Source organism: Passer montanus, unplaced genomic scaffold (assembly GCF_014805655.1).
Source record: "Passer montanus isolate IOZ18808 unplaced genomic scaffold, ASM1480565v1 scaffold14, whole genome shotgun sequence".
NCBI lineage: Eukaryota > Metazoa > Chordata > Aves > Passeriformes > Passeridae > Passer > Passer montanus.
In genome coordinates this window covers 513,206-535,488 of record NW_024360941.1, presented here as the reverse complement: position 1 = coordinate 535,488, position 22,283 = coordinate 513,206, and the positions used below count along the sequence as shown (strand labels likewise).

At 56.8% G+C, this 22,283-nt stretch overlaps 1 protein-coding gene across 1 annotated transcript; it reads right to left on the bottom strand.

Moving 5' to 3' along the window:
- Positions 1–543: 543 nt before the first annotated feature.
- Positions 544–19,044, bottom strand: LOC120497872 (low-density lipoprotein receptor-related protein 2-like). The gene is made up of 34 exons (XM_039699837.1): positions 19,008–19,044; positions 13,722–14,039; positions 13,142–13,261; positions 12,712–12,831; positions 12,404–12,631; positions 12,064–12,177; positions 11,841–11,960; positions 11,416–11,541; positions 11,115–11,321; positions 10,780–10,948; positions 10,476–10,644; positions 10,044–10,269; positions 9,574–9,699; positions 9,165–9,380; positions 8,636–8,944; positions 8,200–8,412; positions 7,467–8,021; positions 6,898–7,113; positions 6,502–6,740; positions 6,291–6,420; positions 5,771–5,949; positions 5,470–5,656; positions 5,012–5,230; positions 4,603–4,786; positions 4,107–4,308; positions 3,874–4,038; positions 3,383–3,583; positions 2,747–3,290; positions 2,358–2,486; positions 2,068–2,175; positions 1,744–1,980; positions 1,201–1,621; positions 848–983; positions 544–614 (listed from the first exon to the last, which is right to left on the bottom strand). Exons 1-34 carry the CDS (start codon positions 19,042–19,044, stop codon positions 558–560), a joined length of 6,927 nt encoding a protein of 2,308 aa, XP_039555771.1. The 3' UTR covers positions 544–557.
- Positions 19,045–22,283: the final 3,239 nt, after the last annotated feature.

Genomic DNA, 22,283 nt, shown 5'->3' with positions numbered 1-22,283 from the left:
CCACTTCAGGGTGGAGTGGGGAGGGTGGGGAGAGGAAGATCATGGAGGAAAAAAATAGCATTTATTTCCCCTTTCAAAATTAGCTTGGTGTGAGGTGGTAAAACTGGTCTCACTGGTTTGTAAGGGACACTCAGGAGGTCAGAACTCCACTAGAAAACCCTTCTCAGCCCCCTGCATAACAAGGTAAGAGCCAGCTTCCTTGAACAATTATTTGGCCAGATTCTTATACCAGGTGAGCCCAAAGCACCCTGGTCAGCAAGCTAAGCCTTGCTGCAGAGGGACAGTCTCAGAGAGTGTGTTGCTTGGAGACTTCCTGATAAACCCCCAAACGTTTTGTGTCTGGATTTTTACATTCCCTAGGTCTTAGACATCTAGAAAGAGCAAACCAAGCTCCCCTCCCCAGCCCTCACACAAACCACAATGGCACAAGAGATGCTGCACAAGGTTCCTTTATGAAATCACGGTGTTGATGTGAGATGGTCCTTTCCTCAGCAGTAACCTCCCCTCCCCGGCCCACACACAAACCACAATGGCACAAGATGCTGCACAACGTTCCTTTATGAAATCACGGTGTTGATGTGAGATGGTCCTTTCCTCAGCAGGGCTGGCAGCTCCTGCAGAAATCACAGATGGGTGTATCAGGGGTCAGTCTGGCCCAACCTCTTTAAGCCCATCCCACACCTTAGCACAGGGGGTCCAGCACAGGCAGAGTGGGACAGCCGTGTCAGACTCCAGGCACCCCTGGTCTCCTTCAGCAGGAGGGCACAGCTTGCCTCAGGAGTGGGCCCCAGGGCACTGCAGGGTGGCAGAGGGGTCCCTAGTAGGGCCTGCTCCAGATGCTACTCACCTCTTTCCCTTCATAAGCTTCATTGACAAATGTATCACTCTTGGGGGGAAGCTCTTCCTCCTCCTCATCCTCTTCCTCTGGATCACTTTCACGGTGGTACAGGGTCAGCACCCGAGTGGAAGCAGCGCTCGAGGTCCTGGAGAGGGAAAAATGTGCACTGAGAATGGCATGGCCAACTCCTAGAGATGGGGCAGATCCCAAAGTCCTGCCACAGCCCCTGGTAAAAGCCTGCTGGGGTGACTGGAGCTTTCCATATAACCCAGGAGTGCATCAGGACTCCACACTGTCCCTGGGCAAGGACACCCTCTCCCTATTCCCAGCTGTATCCAGCCCAGTCCAGCGGCAGAGCTCACCTCCTCCGCCTGTCCCGCCTCCGCATGTAGGCCAGGGCCCCCACAGCAGCAGCAGCGAGCAGCAGGAGCACGGCCACCCCCAGGACAATGGGTCCTGCCAGGGGCTGCACCTCGGCCTCCTCGCAGTAGTCGCCACGATAGCCCAGGGCGCAGTGGCACGTCACTCGGCCAGCCTCGATGGCGCAGTCCCCACGCAGGTTGCACGTCTCGCTGCTGCAGGGCACAGCCCCCAGCACCTCCTCCGTGCTGGGGGGCACCACGAAGGGCTCTCCGTGCTCCTGGGGGCCAGGGGCTGCAGAGAGGCTGGGGCGGGGCTGCTGAGGCTGGGGTGCAGCTATGGATGAGACGGGTTCCTGTTCTGCGTGGGACATTCCTGATGGTGCCACTGCAGGGACCTGCGTCCCCACCTTCACTGAGGTGCCTGGAGGGATGGGCATGGATCAGCAGAGACTCAGGTAAGACCCTCTTCCCAAACTGTGGGAGACTGGGCAGGCTGTCCCGTGCCCAGGACCCCAGCACACCCCGGCTGTGCCAGGCACTCACAGTCAGACTCATCGGAGCCGTCGGCACAGTCGGGGTGCCCATCGCAGACCTGCTCTCTGGAAATGCAGCTCTGGAGGTCGGGGCAGGCCTGCAGCGGGGCGGGGCAAGGCGGTGCCAGCGCACACGCTGCCCCATGCACCAGGTGGTACCCGGGAGAGCAGCGGCACTGCCGCCCTGCAGGGTTGGGCAGGCACAGCTGGGCACAGCCCCCATTGCTCTTTGCACAGCCATTGGTGCCTGCCAAAACAGCACTGGTTAGCACGGCCACCGCAAGGCACAGCTGAACCCCGCAGACGCCCTGGGCTGGGGCAGTCCCAGACCCACCTTCCTGTGAGAACTGGCTGTAAATCCGCATGGCTACCAGCTCCTGCTCCATTGGGAACCACCAGTTCTCAGCCTGCTCCAGCCGGCTGTGCCAGATCTTGCTGGAGCCTGGAGACACCTGGGGTCAGCTCTGCTCCACCTCCTCCCACAAGGGTGCCTGAGCTGGGAGGTGGGGTGTCTCCTAGCTTGCCCTTCACCCCACAGAGGGGCAAGCCTGCACCCCACAGGGACTGGCAGAACCCGTGACCTAGTGCAGGAGGAGCTGGGCAAGGCACAGCAGGCAGACCTACCGTTGGTAGAGGTTGTGCTCCAGAGCAGAAAGCCTTCTCCTATGGCAAAGAGTGAGAGACCGTGCAGCCCTTCCCGCACCAGCTGGAAGCGGGATCCATCCAGCTCAACACTGCTGATGGTACCTCTCTCTGCAGGCACAGGTGGAGAGGCTTCAGGGTGGCGACAGAGAGGGCTCAGGGCTGTGCCAGGCTGTGCTTTGCAGAATGAGGGCCTGCACCACTGCTACCCCCCGCAGTGCCCCGGCTCAGTCCTCACTCACCGTGCTCTGCCCAGTACAGCCTGGTGCCAGCACCCCCAAAGGTAAGGCCAGTGGGAGCCCGGGCTCTCCTCCCTGAGGGCCTGCACCACTGCTACGACCCCGCGGTGCCCCGGCTCAGTCCTCACTCACCGTGCTCTGCCCAGTACAGCCTGGTGCCAGCACCCCCAAAGGTAAGGCCAGTGGGAGCCCGGGCTCTCCTCCAGACCACTCTGCGGCCAGTGCCGTCCATGGCCGCGCACTCCACCACAGCGCCGCGCCCATGGCTGCCAGCTGCTGTGACAAAGCACATGGTGGAAGCACGGGGACACAGTGCCAGCCAGGCAGCACCCTGCAGCCCCTCTCTGAGTAGTGCCAGGGCCCACCGCCCCCTGGGAGCTGCCACATGGATGACGGGTGGCTGCCCCCCAATCCAGTAAAGGTTCCCACTCAGCCAGTCCAAGGCCAGGGATGTCACCGTGCCCTCCACAGCTACTGCCTTCTTCCAGGACAGCCGTCCCCAGTCCTTCAGGCGCAACAGTCCGATGGAATTGCCTCCCACTTCTGCAAAGTACAAACTCTTGTCTTTCACTGTGTAGTCAACAGCTGTCAGGCGGCTCACCTTGGCCAAAGGCAGGGCCCGGTGTGGGGGAAGCCCTTGGGATCCAGCTGATGTGGGCAGGTCCTTCAGGTAGACCTGGAGGAAGGAGGCGGCACTAGGATGTGGACCCCTCTTCCCTGACAGTGTTGAGAACAGCAGCCCCCAGGGCTGGCTCCAGAGGACGGTACCTGTGCCACAGCTGCCGGTGAGACCAGGAGGGCAAAGGCCGAATCACGGATGGGCAGACAGGTGGTCTCATTGGCAGCCAGCGTCAGCCCGGCGGGGCAGCGGCACTGCCCGGTGTGCCTGGCGCTCAGCAGGCACAGGTGGGAGCAGCCGCGCGTCTCACACGGGTTGGGGGCCGCGGGGCGCAGGGCTGGGTGCATCACCTGTGGGACAGCAGGCTCAGCCTCAGCTCCGTCAGCACCCCGGCAGAGCTGAGCACGACTGACAGCACACTGTGCTCCCAAGGCCCACACTCAGCCCAGCTCAGGGCAGGATGGTGAGACAGAGATGTTCCCAGAGGACCAGAGACACTTGGCCACAGACTGCTGCTCAAGGACCACTGGGATGGGGGCACGGCAGCTAGTGCCTCCTCACTCAGAGGACAACAGCGCTGTGCAGGGTGGGAGATCAGCAGAGCTGGCACAGCAGGGTTTGGGGTTCCCCAGGAAGGTACCTGGAGGCCATGGGGCTGCCCGTGCCGTTTGAGCAGCACGGTCCTGTTCTTGCCGCTGGCCTTGTCCACCTGCTGCACCGACCATGTCTTCCTCTCTGACCAGTAGAGCTGTCCCTCGCACACAGCCGCTGCAAAGGGGCTCCGGACCCAGCGCAGCTTCAGGACCTGTCACGGAGGCTGTCAGTGCCCACCCTGGTCCCCATCAGAGCCCCATCACCAGTGCCCCACCACACCTTCACACTGCTGCCATCCAGACGTGCAGAACCAACACTGCCCAGCTTCTCATCCAGCCAGAAGATCCTCTGGGTGGGGAGGTCGAGGGCCAGTGCTGTGGCCCAGCCCAGTCCCTGGGCCAGCAGCACGTGCCGCCAACTCCCATCCATGCTGGCCTCCATCAGACGTGAGTGGCTCCCCACCTCTGACCAGTACATCAGCCTAGTGGGAAGACAGGTATGAACCTATGGACCTGACACAGCATCAACCCAGCACCACGGCAGCCCAGAAAAGCAGCCTGGAGCTTCCCATCCCATTATGGGTGCATTGAGAGCTACATGCAGGGCAGGGCCAGGTGTCCAGGCTCTTTCTTCTCCTGTCATACAGTCCCCACAGCACCAAGGTGAGGCCATCCCACCTTTTCCCCGGCCTCTCATCTGCGTTCACGAAGGAAAATGGGGCGGGGCAGGGCAGGGATGGCAAGGAGGTCCCCATGTCCTCTTGTCCCAGACTTACCCTGCCAGAGGCTGGAGCACCAGAGAGTGGGGCTGGTCCAGGTCTCCATCCATCACCACGGTGTACTCTGGTATCCCTTGCCAGGCAGCCCCCAGGCGAGTGGCCAGCACCTGCCCTGCTACCCCATCTGTCCAGTACAGGTTCCTCCCAAGCCAGTCCACTGCTATACAGTCTGATCTCACACCTGAAATGCATCCAAGAGGCAGCACCTGTGTGGGGTGACAGCTGCATGGTCCTTTAGCATAATGCTCCCAGCCCAGGTCCCTCCATCCCAGGAGCTCTGGCTCCTTCCAGCCTTACTCCCACTAGTGCTTCTCCACATAAGGATCACAGCTTGGCACCCCACTGCAACCTGGAGACTGCACAGTGGGGGAGGCCAGCCCTGCTAACCCACGTTGTCACAGCCCACCTTTCACCAGTGTGCCTTTCTTTCTCGAGTTCAGGTCCTGCCAGCGGATGCTCTCTGTGGCCAGGTCCATCCAGAAGACTTTCCTCTCCACCAAGTCATAGTCGAGTGAGAAGACAACACGATCCTTGTCAGTGGCCAGCACCACCTCCTCATGGCCACTCCGCAGGCCATAGGACAACACCTCAGACTGCACAGCCACCAGCAGCTTGGGCTCTGGTCCTGGGATAACACAGAGCCACACGGGCCCTGCTCAGTACTAATGATCCCATGGTCCCAGCACATGCAGGCAGGGGACACAGCTCTCACAGGCATTGGAGCTTGCTGGGACTCAGCCTATTCACAGGACTACGAGGTTTCCCATGGGCAGCAGACACAGGGGGACAAGAATCCACCAGCCCCTAGTGTATCTTAGAGGGCCAGGGCCAGCCTCAGCGCTGCTTGGCCACCCCAGGACTTACCAGTGAGTTTGCAGGTGTGGCCATCAGGCTCCAGCAGGTAGCCAGGGAGACAGCTACAGCTGTAGGACCCTGGGGCATTGAGGCATGTCTGGCTGCAGGCTCCCTTGCTCCACTCCGTGCACTCATCTATATCCATGCAGGACAGACCATCCGCAGCAAGCCGATAGCCTGGGCCACACCAGCACCGCTGGGGGGAAAGGAACCATCAGCTGCCCACCCTGGGGACACGAGGCTCCCTTCTGCAGCTGGAGCAGGGCATCATGGCATGACAAGCCCCTGCCCCAGGGCTGCTGGCACTCACAGGGCCCTGGGGCGAGGGGTAGCAGAGATGAGTGCAGGACCGCTGGCAGGGCACAGAGCAGTTCCCCCCCTCGTCTGAGCCATCCGCGCAGTCCTGCCGGCCGTTGCACACCAGGGATGCATTCAGGCAGGACCCCAGCCCACAGGGGTACTCATTACTCTGGCAGGGAGCAGGGTGGCCTGCAGGGACATGTGGGGAAGGCTGCCCTGAGCCTCATCCACCAGCTCCTTTTGCTCATCTGGGGCAGATTTAGCTGCTCCCAGAGGCTGCCCAGAGCTCACTGCAGCCACATCCAGAGGTGTGCCAGTAGCCTGGCTTCAGGCTATATTAATTCAAAGACCACAGGCCCCTGCAGGGAGAACAGCTACTCAGGACCTGGAGCCACCACAGCTGCTGGGAATAGGCAGCCAGCATATGGGGCCCTTCATCTCAGTACAGACACATACCCATCTCCCTCCATGCTGGGCACCCACCAGCCACCCCTGGGTGAGACAGGGAATAAAATAAGGGTGTTGCTCACATCCAGCCTCATCGCTGCCATCAGTGCAGTCAGTCTCTCCATCACAGCGCCAGACATCGGGGATGCACTCATGGCCATGGGAGCAGCCCCACTGCTGGTCTTCACACAGCTCTTCCTCCCAAGGGCAGCCCTGCAAGGCAGGGGGTGAAAAAGGCTACCCGCCCTCCTGGGCATGAGTGGGGACAGGCTGTGTCCCCACTGCTCCACTCACCTGCTCGTCTGAGCCATCCCTACAGTCAGCAGCACCATCACAGCGCCAGGCCTCTGGCACACACTCCCTACTGTGGGAACATGTCACCTCACCCTCACGGCAGAGCAGCGGCGGGGGCACAGCACAGCCCTCCTCATCCGAGCCATCCTGGCAGTCGTGGTCACCGTCACAGTGCAGGGCCAGGGCCACGCACTGCCCACTCCGACAGGAAAACTCAGCCGGACCACACTCCTTCAGCACTGTGGGCAAAGGCCAGGGCTGAGCAGGGGCACTGTCCCCATCCTCTCAGCAGGTTGCCCTGGGTGTGCCTGCTCCCAGACCCACAAGAAACCTAGTGCATCTACCCGTGGGGCAGGCAACCCCAAGAGTCCATCCCATTCAGCCCCAGGGGCTTACCACAGCCCTGCTCATCCGTGTGGTCCAGGCAGTCGGCATGTCCATCACAGAGCCAGCTCCTGGGGATGCAGCGGGTGGCGGCGTCGCAGCGCAGGGCGCACTCCTGCGTGGGGGTCCAGCAGCCCGTCTCATCCGAGCCGTCGGGACACTGTGGCACCCCGTCACAGCGCTCTCCCGCCCCGACGCACACGCCTCCGCTCGCACAGTGGAAGGCCCCTGGGGAGACAAGGGGCTTTGTACTGCCTGCAGAAGGCAGCCAGGGTGCCCAGACCCTCTGCTAGCCCTCCAGTGACCTAGAAAGGCCCCACAAGGGACAAGGCTTTGTCTGTGGCAGTCTCAACTCAGCCACATCTAGGCCACTATGAGCAGTGAGATCAACTCTATCCTTTTCCAACAGCACTTCAAGCCCAGTGCCAAGCTCAGAAGGAACCAGTATGTCACACCACAAGCACCAGAGTCCAGGACACAGACTTTACCAGGACCCTGTCCCAAAAACCCCACCAGAAAGCAGCCAGAAGCCCTGGCACAGGGTGACCCAGCTGCACAGGGGACAGAAGAATGGCTCCTACCTGGGGTGTTGCAGAACTGGGCACACCCATCCTCATCAGAGCCATCTGCACAGTCCTTCTCCCCATCACACAGGTACTCCTGGGCCACACACCCAGTGCCATCACGGCAGGGCACTTGTGTGCGAGAACAGGACACATGGAGAACTGGGGTCAGGCGGTGTGCAGTGCTGGACTGGAGGGCTGGGGTAGGTGTCACTACCCGTGCAGAACTGTTTGAGCGTGGGGTGCTTGTGGTTGGCTGTGGGGCAGTGATCTTAGTTGTAAAAGACCGAGTGGTGCTGGTTGCTGGCTGCACAGTGGTAGTCTTGGTCAGTGTGGTCTGGGCAGTGGTTGGTGCAGAGCTGGTCTTCTTTGATGTGGACTGTCTGGTGGTGGTTTGTGATGTAGTAGCCTTGCTGGTTGGTGCTGGAGTAGTGCTGAGTGCAGTGGTGGCCTGGCTTGGCAATGGTGTCGTGGTGGAGGTGGCAGGCCGAGCAGCAGTGGTGCTTGTGGTTGTCCTCATAGTGGTGGTCACAGGTGGAAGTAGTGGCATGGCAGATTCTTTGCTTGGTGGCACTGGCAGAGGATTTGGAATTTGTTGGGATCATACCCTCCCCACACTCCAGACACCTCCCAGAGGAGCCCACATGACCAGCAGTAGCCAGGCATCCTGCCACAGCTCAGAGTAGCACGGGCCACCCAGCCCCGTCAGGTACAGCAGCAGCACCAGGCACAAAGCCATGGCCACTCTTACCAGCCTGCAGCTCTGAGCCCACGAAGGCCACCACTCCCTGCACACCTGCAGCTGGCAGGGACAGCACGAGGGCCAGCGTTCTCCGGTCCCACAGCAGCAGAGCTGTCCCATTTGCTGACACCAGGTATGGCTCAAAGGCGGCCACGAGGCCATGGGACCAGCTGGGTGCCAGGGTGACTGCTTGTTGCTTGGTCAGACTCAGCGCCTGCAGGCCTGTGAGGCAGAGGCATGGTAGGACCTGGAGCCCTCATAGCTCACCCTGCACCCCATAACCCACAGCTATGGCAGGGACCTCATGGCTGAGGCCAGGGTCCTGAGGCTGCCCCATGAGCACCCCACTGCCCAGGCAGGGAACTGGTGCATGTGAGGCATGGCTGATCACCCCTGCCTACATCCACCTCCTCCACTCCCTGCTTCAGATACCACCGGGGCTCACCCAGGGCTGAGCTCCAGAGCACGCTGAAGGCCCTGCTGTCCATGGCTGCAGGCAGGTCCCCAGGCCACGTCTCGTTCCAGGCATCCCATGGAGCACCCCCCGCCAGGCTCAGTGCCTGCAGGGGTTGCCCACGGGCCAGCCAGTACAGGGTGCCACGCTGCCAGTCCAAGAAGAGGTGCTGGATGCTGCTGCGAGCACGGTGCAGGATGCGCGGGGACTTGTCAGATGTCCGGATCACCCCGATGTCCCTCCGGTTACATGCCAGCCAGTACAGGGCCCCCGAGCGGATGTCCACACGGGCAGAGCAGACTTGGCAAGAGCAGGCAAGTGGTTACAAGGCTGTCCCATGACTCTGCACCTCTGCCTGGGTGCCCCCTAGACCCTAAACCCAGGGCACAGCTGCCCACTGCCTCAACATGGCCTCACTGTGGGTATCACCAGACCACTGTGCTCTGCATGCAGGAGATCCTCAGGTGTAAGGGAGTATTAGGAAGGGGAATGTGCCCTCTATCACCCCACAGGGTCTCACCTGGCAGCCCAGTCACAATGGCCTCTTTCCTTCCAGGGTGGCCCACAACACGCAGCAGAGTCCCCTGGTCATCTGTCCCATAGAGCACTGACCTCTGCCAGTCCACATCTTGCAGGTGGAAGGGCTCCTGCCACTCCTGCACCTGTTTGGTGTGTGCTCCAGGGCCCACATGCACCAGGGAGATGGACTTTGCTGACGCATACACGATGGACAGCTCTGCAGAGCATAAGGGCAGTGTGTGAGCACAGCCCCAGGGACACTGGACAGTCACCAGCATGAACCAAGAACAGAAATGTCACAGCACTGGGGTGTGCTGGGAACCTCATCCCACCAAAGCCATGGCCTGTTATAGCCCTCTTCCAACTCCCACAAGGATATATACCACCCCAGAGAGCCAGACCCTGCTCACCTGCACACTTCCCTGAAGGCAGGAGGAAGAGGCCCTCTGGACATGCACACTTGTAGCCCCGAGGATGCACAGGGGACAGGAGGCAAAGGTGACTGCACAGGCCCAGAGCACACGCAGCAGTGTCCCCTGGGAGCAGGAGGATGTTAAAAGCTCAGTCAGTCATGACCCCAGTCTCTCTCCCAGTCCCCAAAAACCACAGACTGTCCTGGGACTGGAGAAGGCCTGGAGGCAGGGTAGCGATGTCACGTGAGGTAAGGGGGCTCAGGTCTACCCAAAGCCATGGGCCTTTCCTACAGTTTTATAGGTCCCCTCTGTGCCAACTCCACAACCCCTCATCACAGCAGACAAACCATTGGGCAGGACCTGGTGAGCTCCAGGACGCAGTGAGCCTTCCCTAGCACCCAGGGATGTAGCGGGGGTAGCTGCCATGCTGCCAGGCCCGCAGCAGTGCAGCACCTGCAGGTACTCACTGGGAGGCTGCTGCAGTGCATGCAGCACAGTGAAAGCTGAGATAGAGGCACGGAGCAGCACTGCATGCTCCTGGGGAGAGGCCCAGGTGGCTGACACCAGCTCTGTGCCATCGGTCCAGAAGAACCGGCTCTCAAACACGGCCAGGCCCAGCGGCTCCGTGTGGCTCCGCAAAACGGCGTGGAAGGAGTGGCGCCCGCTGCCATCCACCCGCAGTGTCTCGATGGACTGGGGACAAGGCAAGGCACGGCCATATGGCATCCCCACACCTTGGCCCTTCTCTTCCCAGCCCAGGGATGTATGCCAGACCTAGGCACCGCTCCCTGCTCCCTCCCATGCTTTGGCCATGGACACAGGGGAGCAAGGGCCACCCTCCCAACTCCCACCTCATCATCTCCCTGGGTGTCAAAGAGCTCTGCTACCCCTCATCCTACCTCCTTGTACTCGCTGATCCAGTACAGCCTGCCAGCCACATGGTCCAGACTCAACCCCACAGGCTCCTCCATGGACACAACTGTGAGCTCCCGCCGGTTTGAGCCATCCATGCCAGCTGCAGCAATGACTGTCCGGCCCCTCTGTCCACGGTTGACCCAGTACAGGGACCTGGGGGTAGGCACTCAGCACCCAATTCACAGGACAATACCAGTGCTGCCATAGCCCCAGAGCAGGCATCACATGGTCAGCACCAGCACTGCAATCCCAGAAGCCTGGGCCAACCCTGGCTCATTCACTGCTCACCTTGCAGCTGGATGTACTGTCAGCTGCTCTGGTGCAATGTCCTTCCCCAGCACTGTCACATAACCACGGCCATCACCCAGCCCTGCACGGATGGCTGGAGGATGGCTGCTGGCCCAGTACAGTTGCCCTGTGAACCAGTCCACAGAGATGCTGTTCACCTCTCCGGCATCTGTCGAGACAGAGCAGTTTTAAGGCACACCTGCTCCAGGCTGTGTGGCAAACTCAGGCTGCCCCTTCCTCTATACAGGAAAAGCAGTACTGGGGTGGCAGGGCAGCTCTCAGCACCCATCTCAGCCCTGCTACAGCACCCAGCATGCATGCTTGATCCTCCTCACCTGCATAGAGAGGCTGTGTGCCTTTCCCTGGGTGGTGAACACGGAGCTCTCCATCCTCTGTCAGCCAGTAGTAGGTTTCTCGGAGCAGGTCATACACCAGGGCGCGGGGCTCCGTCTCAGTGGAGAGCAGGGGCCGGTAGGCTTGGGTGCGTACATCCAGAAGGGCCAGGTCCTGCCCCACGGCCACCAGGATCTGTGTTGAATTGTCTGCCAGGGTGAGAGGAAAGTTTCTCATTGACCAGGGACATGGCTAGGGCACTGCCCAGCCCTCGTCCAGCCTGGGCTCCCCTCCTCTCCCTACCTGTCACTTCGCAGGCGGTGCCATGCCGCAGGGTGTAGCCCTGGAGACAGGCGCAGCTGAAAGTGCCCGGGGTGTTGGTGCACAGCTGGCTGCAGGGGCTGTACTCCAGGGAGCACTCATCCACATCTGCACGGATAAGTGAGGTCAGCAGCCTGCCACAGAGCTGCCCCAGACAGCATTGCCATTGCTCTCCTGGGACTAGAGGCAAGCTGCCTAGATACCCAAGTATGTGCCTCAGCCCCAAAATGCACCAGCTGCTGCTGGGACATTATCTACACACAATCTTTACAGGACCAGGTGTGACACACAGACAGGAGCAGGGCAGAGGCAGGTGCTTCCCCAGAAGCACGGGCTCTGTGGAGACACTGCTGTCAGTGGCCAAAGCCACATGTCACAGAAGCACATGCACCCTGACCTCCCCTTACCAGCACAGCTTTGCCCATCTGCCTGCAGCGCCCAGCCAGCCCCGCAGGAGCACTGCACTCCCCAGTGCGTGTCAGTGCATGTCTCTGCACAGCCCCCGTTGCGTACAAAGCAGCTCCGACCTGTGGGGATACAGCCAAGGTGACATGAGGCAGGACAGCTCTGTGGCTCCCCTCCCCCTGTCCCCACCCAGGTGGGCAGCAGCCAGCAGTGTGTGTAACTTACCACATGTGCTGGGCTCATCCGTGCCATCCAGGCAGTCATCCTTGTCATCGCACATCAGGGACTCCAGGATACACTTGCCCTCATCACACCGCACCATGCCAGGCGTACAGGGGGCTACGGCACACACAGCTCATGTCAGCAGGGCGGACCAATACCCTGGACACAGCGAAACCGTGGGTGCCAGCCTCATGGGGAGAACCCGCAAAGCATCAGTAGCTTCCTGGGAAGCTTGCCACCATCCCAAGGGAAGCTGGGGCCCAGGAGAACAAAGCACTCCCTAATTCACACATGGCCCAGACAGGTCCCACCCTATGGAGGAGCATCCAGTGCTCTTGCTTACCGCAGACATCTTCATCCGAGGAATCACCACAGTCGTCGATCCCATTGCACTTCCACTCAGCCATGATGCACACCCTGTTCCTGCACTGCCACTGCCCAGGCAGACAGGGCTGCTGGGGACACCCCTCCTCGTCCCAGCCATCCTCACAGTCTTGGTGGCGATCGCACAGCTCCCAGTGCGGGATGCAGTGGTGGGTGCCGGGACACTGCAGCTTCTTTGTCCCGCACACTGAGGAAACAGGCGGCACTCACCAGCCTGCCCTGCGTGCCCAGCCACCCCCACTCGGCCCCCCAGCAGAGAGTACATACCACAGTCCTGCTCATCAGAGCCATCCAGGCAGTCAGCAGCACCATCGCAGCGCCAGCTGCTAGAAACACACCGGCCGTCGTCACACTGCCAGACATGGGGGTCCCCGCCACAGGCAACATCTGCGGGGACAACACACGGTCACCGGGACATACTGCTATGGTGGCAGAACAAGGGTCCACTTCATCCTGGCACGGGACAGCTGCTGGCAGTGCCCAAGGAGCATAGAGTTCCAGGATGTGTACTCCTGCCACAGATATTCCCAAGGATCTCTGGAGCACATACGTCCCTGCAGGATGCTACACAGGCAGAGCCAGCAAAGACTGAGGTGCCTCTTGGCTGTCCTTCCCCACCCCTCCCCAGGGCACCAGGGCTCCTTGATTCCTGTGCGGCACAGCTCCTCGGGCCACCAACGGGATGGGTGCCACTCACCGCACTGCTCGTCCGTGCCGTCAGGACACTGCTGCTCGCCATCGCAGAGCCAGGGAACGGGGATGCAGCCGGAAACGCAGGCGGCCTGGCGGGAGGCTGCACACGCGGGGCTGGCGGCCGCTGCGGGCAAGAGGGAGCCGGGCCCGGGATCAGGCGGGGCGGCCGCAGCGGGCATCCACCTGCACAGCCCCGCTGCAGCTCCCGCCTGGGGGTCCCGGCACAGCCACTACGGGGAGGGACCAGTCCCATCCAGGGGCACCTCTGGGGCTGGAAGGAGAGCTGCACCTCTCGTCCCCGCTCAGGGAAGGCAGGAACCCCGCCAAGCTTTCTAGGCAGCGGTACAGGGCCCCTCGGGACGCAGGGGTCCCCATGCTCTCAGGGTGACAAGTATGCACAGGCGTCAAGGACACGCCAGCGGGAGATAAATAGAACGGGAACATCCTCAGTGGCAGGGGACCCCCCACTGCCCATCGCGGGGGGATGAGCAAGCTTCCCTGATGCGGCGGGCGCCCACCGCGGCCCCTGGGGATGAGGCAGGGATTTCCCCCCCGCCGGCCCGCCCCCCTCGGTGCTGGCTCACGGGCGCGGCGTGTCCCGGCGCCAGCGGCGCTCCCGGCCAGCGGCAGCAGCGGCGGCAGGAGGATGCTGAGGAGGACGAGCGCCCGGCGGAGCGGCGGCGGGGGCCGGCCTGCCCGGGAGCCCCGGCCGGGACACGGGCGGGGCAGCGGCGGTGCCGGGCCGGGCGCTCCTGGGACCCGCCGCCCGCCAAGAGCTGAGGGGCACGGGGGACCCCTGGCCCCCGCCGCGCCTCGTCCCGCCGGGCGGGGGGTGTTGTGAGAGCCGGCCGTGAGAACCGGGCCCGCAGCACCTGCGCCGGCCGTGGGAAGGCAGCGACAGCCTTGAACGCACCCCCCGAAAACAGGGGGCTGCGCTCACACCCAGCCGGCCGGCCTCGACCTTGAGCGCTGTGAAAGAGCCGATGGAGAACAACAAGGAGAGCGAGAGCAGCGGCCGGGGGAGGAAAACAGCCCGCAGAGAGGATAAGGCACCTGCCACTGCCTGGGAAAGAGTCCCATCCGCCAGGCAAAGCGGGGGAATCGCCCACGCCGCGGAGATGGCCCCGGGGCACGGCAGTTTGCGGACTTCTCGCTACACACCGGGGGAACTGCCGGTGTGCCGCCCTGTTGGCTTGTCTCCCGGCCAGCTGCGCGTGGTGGCATGAGTGTCTGTCCACCCCCAAGACTGGTCTGTACTCCAAGCACATCCATGGCCTGGGGTGCTGTGCACTCATCCTCTCCAGCCTCCCCATCAAACCTCCCTGCGTGAGAGCTGAGCCTAGAAAGCTGCTGCAGTGGGTGCACACTTACTGACCCCACTGTCTTTCTGTGAGACGTTTTCTGGCTTGCCCAGAAAAGGAAAGCTCCAGGATGATCTCCTGGAGCTTGGGAAGAGATGGCACCAGCCACAGGGCTGGCCCAGGAAGGGCTCTGACATGACCAAGTCAGCTGGAAGCTCAGGGCAGAGACATCCTCAGGCAGATGGACAGACCCGGGGGTTGCACAGCTCTGGGACAGGAGGCCCAGTGCTCTGGCCCAAGGGAGATAGCCCAGGCCAATGGCAGGACATTTGTCCCAAGCTGTGGTGCCCTCACCCAGCTGTCTCTCTGGGCAGCATCCCAGCTCTGGGCAACTGACTTCCTCAGGCACTCCCCAGGAAACACAAGTGTGCAGATCCCAGGGATGATGAGCACCCTTGTGGCCAGAACACCAGGCAAAGTGGTTCCTAATGGTCAGGGCAGAGAGTGGAAAGGACAGAGCAGTATCTAGGCAACCCCAAGACTACCCAGAAAGCTCCCATGCCCTCCTCACACCTGTGGGCCAATGCTGAGAGTTGTGTTAGGACCCTGGGGATCTGCCCTGTACCCACACCACCAGAGCAGTAACTCCTCACACAGGCTGACTGGGAAGGGCAAGTGGCAGCAGAGGGAGTGTGAAAAAGGGTGCAGAAGTTAGTGGCTACAGTAGAAATTCCCAGTGCACCTGAGCATTAGCTTGGGGAGCTGGGGCAGCAGTGAGGGAAAGGACACGTGGTGTGCCCAGCCTCTTGAAATGCAGGAGATTTTTTTAGAAGCATGATTTAAAGAAAAAGTATTTCAAACACATGTATAGACAAAAGAACATACAGGTTATATGTATGCATATACAATAGACCACTGTACATAATTATATTTATATGTACCTACAGTGACTTCTTCTTTATGACGCACTGGTTATTTTTTTCCTGGACTTCTGGAAAAAGTTTTTTGATATTTTCTGGTTTTTCTTTACAGTTGCATTAATAGGGAAGGCTCCTCTTCTCACTGACATTTAGATTCTCCCTTCTCTACCTCCAAAATCTAAGGGGGGCTTGATGATTGGAGAAGGCTGGCACTAAAATAAGAGGGAGCAAATCTGTGCTCACATGAACAGCAGGATGAAATATGCTAGAAAAAAGTCCAGCACCATGTCCTGATAACACCTTTAACAGTCCAAGTACAGCAAAAACTTTTTTTTCAGACATTCAAAGGCAGTTTCACATTAAATAGCATGATTGATTTTATATTGTTCATAGAAAATTATATGTATATTTTCTGCTGTATGATTGATCATTCTCTTCTGTTATTGCTGTATTCCTGTTCCTGTCCAGTCACTTTTAAGCACTCTTTTCCTAAAGATAAGGGACATCATGCTGTTAAAAAAATAGACAACAAAAACTCTGTGGGACACTCCACCTCATATCAGTTATCAAGCTTCTGCAATCTTGTTTCCATAAAGAAAGGACAGCTCTACTTGCCTCTGTGCTGTGTGGCCTGACTCTGCTCAAAATTAAACTCCTGCAATGTGTTGACTAAAATTTATGCCAGTGGGAAAACTGGATTTCATGAAATACCTATTTCTTCCTAGGAAATAATCTTATTATGTGCTTAAATAAATAAAAAAAAATAATAATAATTGAGAGCACTACAAACTATTTTTCAAATACTGAAGCTTTTTCCAGGTTAAAAAAAAAAACAACCTTTTTCAATCCTGTACCCCCAAGAACTACAACTGCTATTTCAGGGTCTGGCCCACAGCCACACTGATAGCAGCACTTCCATGAGATTTGCAGAGCGGTGCCTGGTCTGGTGCCCAGACTCCCTGACAAATCAGGTACTCTCAGTAACCCTGTCCCAAGACAGCCTTGCAAAGTGGGTGGCAGATGCTCTGCTAGCGGGGTAGGAAATGGCTGGAGACACTGACTTTCATTTGCCATCTTTCTACTTTGCTCTCTTAGCAGCATTGTCTTTCTTTTGCTTAAATGTCCCTCCAACCTACACCCTCACAGCCAGCTCAGTGCCCAGCAAAAGCAAACAGGGGTGGTGGCAGCACCTGCCTCGGGGGACATTTTAATGGCAACAGAGTTGTCTCACGAGTGGCACCTCCAGCCTCCAAGGGCCTCAGCATAGGCAGGAAGAGAACCCACACTGAGATCTGTGTGTGGGTAAGTCCTCCCACATCCCAAAGGCCAAACAGCCTTGAAAAATTCAAGTTTACAAACTTAAGGCACCACTGGGGAGAGCTGGAAATATTAGCACCTGCTGTGTTACAGCCTGGCAAGATGCTTAAAGAAACAACGTTGTTTACCACAGTATTATTTCCTTTAATTGCAAGGGATTTGAAAGGAACAACATTCAGGCAATTTGGAGGACTAATTTTATGAATACACTGAGGAAACAATTTCTTGTTCTCTGCTGTAAAAAGAGCTTTCAACACCCTAGGCAGGTTGGAAATTTGATGTGTTTGCCTTCATGCTTTTTATTTCAGAACACAACTGGGTAGGAAGATCTTTTTAAGAAGCAAGTGAATTATCAGGGTAAGGAAATTGAGATGGTTTTGAGCTTTCATTGATTTGGGGAAATAAACTTGAAAGGTATTGTCTACTGCCCTGAAAGCTTCCAAAAGTGTTTGCTTCTTTTCAAAAAACTCTAGGCTTGTGATTATATCTCCCCCACATCCTTGTCACCCTACTGATCCCCAGCCCGCTGAGAATTAACTGTGAGACCTGGGGAAGATGGAGAAAGAAATCACGACCTCCACTGCGAGATGCTGCCACAGCTCCCTCCCCGTCTCCTCCCGGGCTGCACCCTTCAGGATCCGCCTGTGGTGCCTTTCCGCGCTGCCACTGGGGAGCAGCAGAAGGCTGCGGGAAGCTCCTGCCTTGCTCTGCTCTCCCAGGCTCCGAGTTAGCCGAGAGTCCTGGAGGCAGTGGAGAAGGAGTTCAGGACCTCCCCGCCTGCAGATGCCGTAGCCCATGCTCAGCCTAACAGCAGCCCTGCCGCACATCCCAGCTTTCAGCCTCAGCTTGTCACCAAACCCTGCTCAAAGCTTCCTTACACCCTTGCTTGGGAGGTGGGACAAGGTTGCTGCAAGAAGGCCAAGCCCAGGTTTAGCTGAAGACAGGATGGTGGGGGGCAAGTCTCCTTGCCTGCCTCTGGGGTTCTGATCCTTCCACACCAGGAGCAAGAAGGAAAAATCACTGCCAGCCTGCACCAATAAGGCAGAAGCATCTCCCCAGGACTGCAGGCATCCAGGGCTCTGTGAGGTAGCTGTGCTAAGAGGACATGAGGGATCTGCCACTTGGTGACACACACATTCACACACACATTTAGACAGGTGCCTATACAGATTCACACACACCTACACGGATGTTGAAGGACTGTTTCCAGGTCCATGAGGTCAGTGTATCCTGGACATGATATTTAGAGCAGTGTGAAGTGCTGCTGTTCCCCACTGCTGCAGGGCATGGCCAAGAGAGTGGGAAGGTGAGCAACCTATCCCTGAGCAGCTGAGTCCCCTGCACAGATGGGGGAGATTGCCTGTGAAGATTGAGCCTGTGGCTGCAAAAAGGGCAGCATTCACTGCTGCTTATAATGACTGGGAGTGTATTCATCATTATGGAAACCTTGTTAGCTGTCATGAGCAGTGGCTGACCCTTCACTGTCTCCTCTGGGCTCACCGCTGTGTCTCACCCTGCTTTCTGGCAGTGCCTCCACTACTTAAAGCAGCCACACTGTCACACACACTTCTTGCTCACCCCTCCAGCCAGTCCTGCTTTCAGGCAAGATGCCACCTTGGACCAACGTGTTTCTAACATTTGTGACCAGGGTTTGGTAGTTTTTTCCCCTTTTCCAAGGAAACAAACAGCTGAACATGCTTTGCTCTATTTGAAAGAAAGTAAAACTCTTCAGAAACAAAAGGAAAACAAAAAACCAAAACAAAGAAACAAAAAAAAAGGCAGCACTTTTCCTTCCTGCTCTGTTTTCCATCCTCCATTTAGTAAATTTAGTAAGTCCAAGCTCTTCCTTGTCCATACCCTGTCTCTGGTTCTGCACACATCCCTTCAACACAAGAGTGAACAGCCCAGGTAAAGATGCCTTCTCACTGTATCCCCTCGCTGACCTCATTGTCTATCAGAGTAAAAACTCAAATAATGAGAAAAGGCCTTCCTCTTCCAGAAGCAGCCAACCCAAAATTGCTTTGTCATCACACATCTCCGTTAGCATCACATCACTATTTTTAGCTGCTCAGTAAGGCACACCAAGAAAAATAATTGTCACCTCTCTCTAGATGCATATAACTTCACAAGAAAACATCTGATTCATCATTTCTTGGAAAACTAGCTTGGCTTTAACATGCCCCCAGAACAGTTCCTTCCCACCCACCTTTGATCAGATAGCTTCACTTTTTTTAGAAGGGAGTTTGGCTTTCTGATTTCCACCTGCTTGCAGATTTTTCCTCATTCTCTCTGTAATTAAGTCTGTTTCTGCACTTGCACACATCTTCACTACCGTGAGGCTCAGCTGGAGCAGGTAGCAGGTCCATCATGATGCCTTCAACCCACCCATGCATGTTCCCTCCATGAACACCATGGTGCAGGTTGGGATCTAGGTGCACTTGTTTCTCACTCCCAGGAGCACGGTTGGTGTCCTGGAGCAGGATGTCCCCCTTGTCTCACCTGGAGCCACTGATTCCTGCTCCCAGTGTTTGCATTACAGCCTCACCTGCTTTGATTGCTCCAGGCCTGGGGTGACAGTGCAGCCCACTGTGATGTGAAGCACAGGCTGAAGCCACTCTTGAAGGAAGCAACAGCAAACCTCATCCTCAGCCAACGCTTTTCAGGGTCACTTCTTTAATGACTGAGCAGTACTGAGAGCTGCAGGGAGACAAAGGAGGCTATAAAACAGGCCAATCTGCCCTCCTCTCAGGCTATCACCGATGATCTTACTTGCTGCCAGCGAGCAGTAAAGCATTATAACCCTGGGACAGCCTGTGCTCCACATATTACCCTTTCTTGTTTCCCGAGGAGCTTTGAACAAAATTAAGAGGAAAAAAAATCCACAATGAAGAAGAAATTATGCTTAAAGAAGAGAGAACTGGGAAAAGGTGCAGTTCTCTCTGAAACCTCACCCAAGTTTCAGTGATCAGCATTTCTTGAGCCAGACATGGTGTCTCCATCTAATAGCCCTTGATGGCTTTTTCTTCTAGGTATTCCTTTTTGAACTCTTGTAAACCTCAGTATCCCGCAGTGGAGACTTCCTCCTCTCAGTTCTGCACTGTGGAAAGAAACCAGCTCCCCTTGCTTCCTTATAACAGGATACCCAAGAGCTTAACTGGGTGAGAGACAGTTCTTCCTTTCCCACTCACATCTTCCCTCTCAAGGCTGAATATACCTACCCTGCTCATGGTGTAGAAACCATGCCAGACCTTTAAAAATCCTTGGTGCTCTTTGGCTCTGGGGAGACCACGGTTGTGCAGAGCATCTGAGACATGGGCACACCCTGACTGCAGATAAACTGCAGCATTTCCATTTTGTTCCTTTCCTAGACATTCCAAAGGCCTGTTCTCAGACAGGACAGGGGCTATTCCATGCCTTGACATCCTGAGAGCTGCAGCAAGCAGCCAGGTGCCTGTGAAATAGGGCACCCCTGCTGCAGCTGGCATGTACTTGCACAGCTTCCTGTGGACATCCTGCTGGGACACGGTGTGGCCATCCCTCACTCTTCAGCCAGAAGTGGTCTTCTCACCTTGCACCATCAAGCTGGGTCTGAGCCCAAGCCCAGTGCAAATCCCAGCTGTAGGATTTCGTGTGGAGGAGTACTCCTTGCATCCCTATCTGTGTGTTCCTTACCTAGCAGATGGCAGGAAGGTGGGCAGTTGGAGCAAGAAGGGCACCAGCTCAGGCAACTGCAGCTGTTTGCTACTGAAGGGTAGACATTTTGTGATGGCCTTTGGTATGTGCTGCATTTAGTCTTTACTGTTGAGTGTCTGCTTGCCTTGAGCTTGGAACCAGCAGAGAAATCCCATTGTTCAAGCAAAGGGGAGAAGCACTCCATGAAAATTTGATGGGAGTGAGAGACATAAATAGACAGGGTTTGTAATCCTCCCTGGAAAAAAAACACTGCATAAATCCTTCTAACAGGATTCAAAAAGTTTCACCCAGGACAGGCATTTTGACTTTATTTCCTGATTCACAGCAACTTTGCTCTTTGCCAGATCAAACTGCTCCACACACAGCTTCACACTGACTCGGTTTTTAGCCCCATGAAAAACACTGCCACTGTAGTACTGCCCAAAAACAGGCACCCAGGGAGCTGTGGCTGCATCCAGAGCATCTTGCTTAATCTCATGAATACCAGTCCCTACAAAAATAGAAACAATTGCCTTCTCACAGAGGAGCTTGCTGTATCAAGTTCCCAGTGCTCGCAGCAACCAAGTTAAATTAGTGTTATCTTTGTGGCTGGTAGATTAAATTGTTTCTTTCCTGTAATGTTAAATAAATAAGGGACTTCTTTTGTGTTTTGGTGAGGTAAGAGGTTTGGATTATCTTCTTACCTTTATGACATACTTTGCCCACTTAAGTTTTTGCGTTGGACGACATGGAAAGTGTCTTTGAAGCCAAAAATGCAGTGTGTTTGCCCTACATAGCAAGTGTGTTGGCAGAGAGACTGGTTCAGCTAAGCAAGCAGCCCACATTATTTAAAACAATCCTAAAGTCTCCAGAGCTTAACATCTGGGACAACTCTGCCAATGCCATGTCAAACTCACTGGGATGAGACTGGAAAACAAGTGGAGGAGAGAGCCCTGCAGCGATGACTCTGACACTGCCTCAGCTTCTCATAAGAAGTATTCAAATGGGCTTTCTGCTTTAGAGGCTAATTCCCCATACGAGGGCAGGGTTTTCATTTGCAAGATGTAGTCTTTCTTTCATTTAACTTCCAGAATTTTAATTTAATCAACTTTTAATGAATAAATGCACAAGATTTTGCCTACACTACTGCTCACTGTAACTTTACTTTTTCTCGGGTGGCTGTTGGTAACATGCCCCACCAGCTCTCCCTGGAAAACCTGAGGGAAGATTTTTAAATCTCCTGTAATCTGTCTTTTCCAGTGGGATGCCCAGAAGCTACCAAGGTCCTGATTTTTAAAGTGTGCAAGGCTTTTCTCAGAGACTGGCAGTCTCCCAGGAGGTGCCCAGATGCATGGGGAAGTGCTGACATCCACCCCCAGGGCAGAGCCACCTTTCTGGAAGTGGTCTGTCTCTGCATTTTTCCTTCAGAGCAATGTAGGAGTGTCAGCATTGAACATTTGGTTGTTCCTTGCAGGGACTGTGCCACTAAAATACATAAAGCACTGCGCTCATTTTCTCCTTTCAGAGTGGCACCATCTTCCATTCTGCCCAGCTCACTCTGGTTTAACCCCTTTTGCTACAAGCAAGGATTGTTTGATACTGGCCACTCAGCCTGAGTCCCTTTCTCAAAACCTTTTAAACCCACAGCTCAACAGCCAGCCATAAGCCAGAATTAGATGCAAGCACAGGGTCTCCAAAATATCCTGGTTCCAGGAAGCTCAAGCCCAGCAGAGGCAGCAGACCTCCTGGCAGGACCTCACCCCATCTCTGCAGTGCTATCAAAGACATGGAGTATCAAGGCCATGGGTTGCTGGCTCTGCTTTCCAGGGGACCACTTGCTTTTCTGAGGGAACGGCATCTGAGGGGAGGTTTAGGTTGGATATCAGGAAAAGTTCTTCACCCACACGGTGGCTGGGCACTGGAAAAGGCTCCCCAG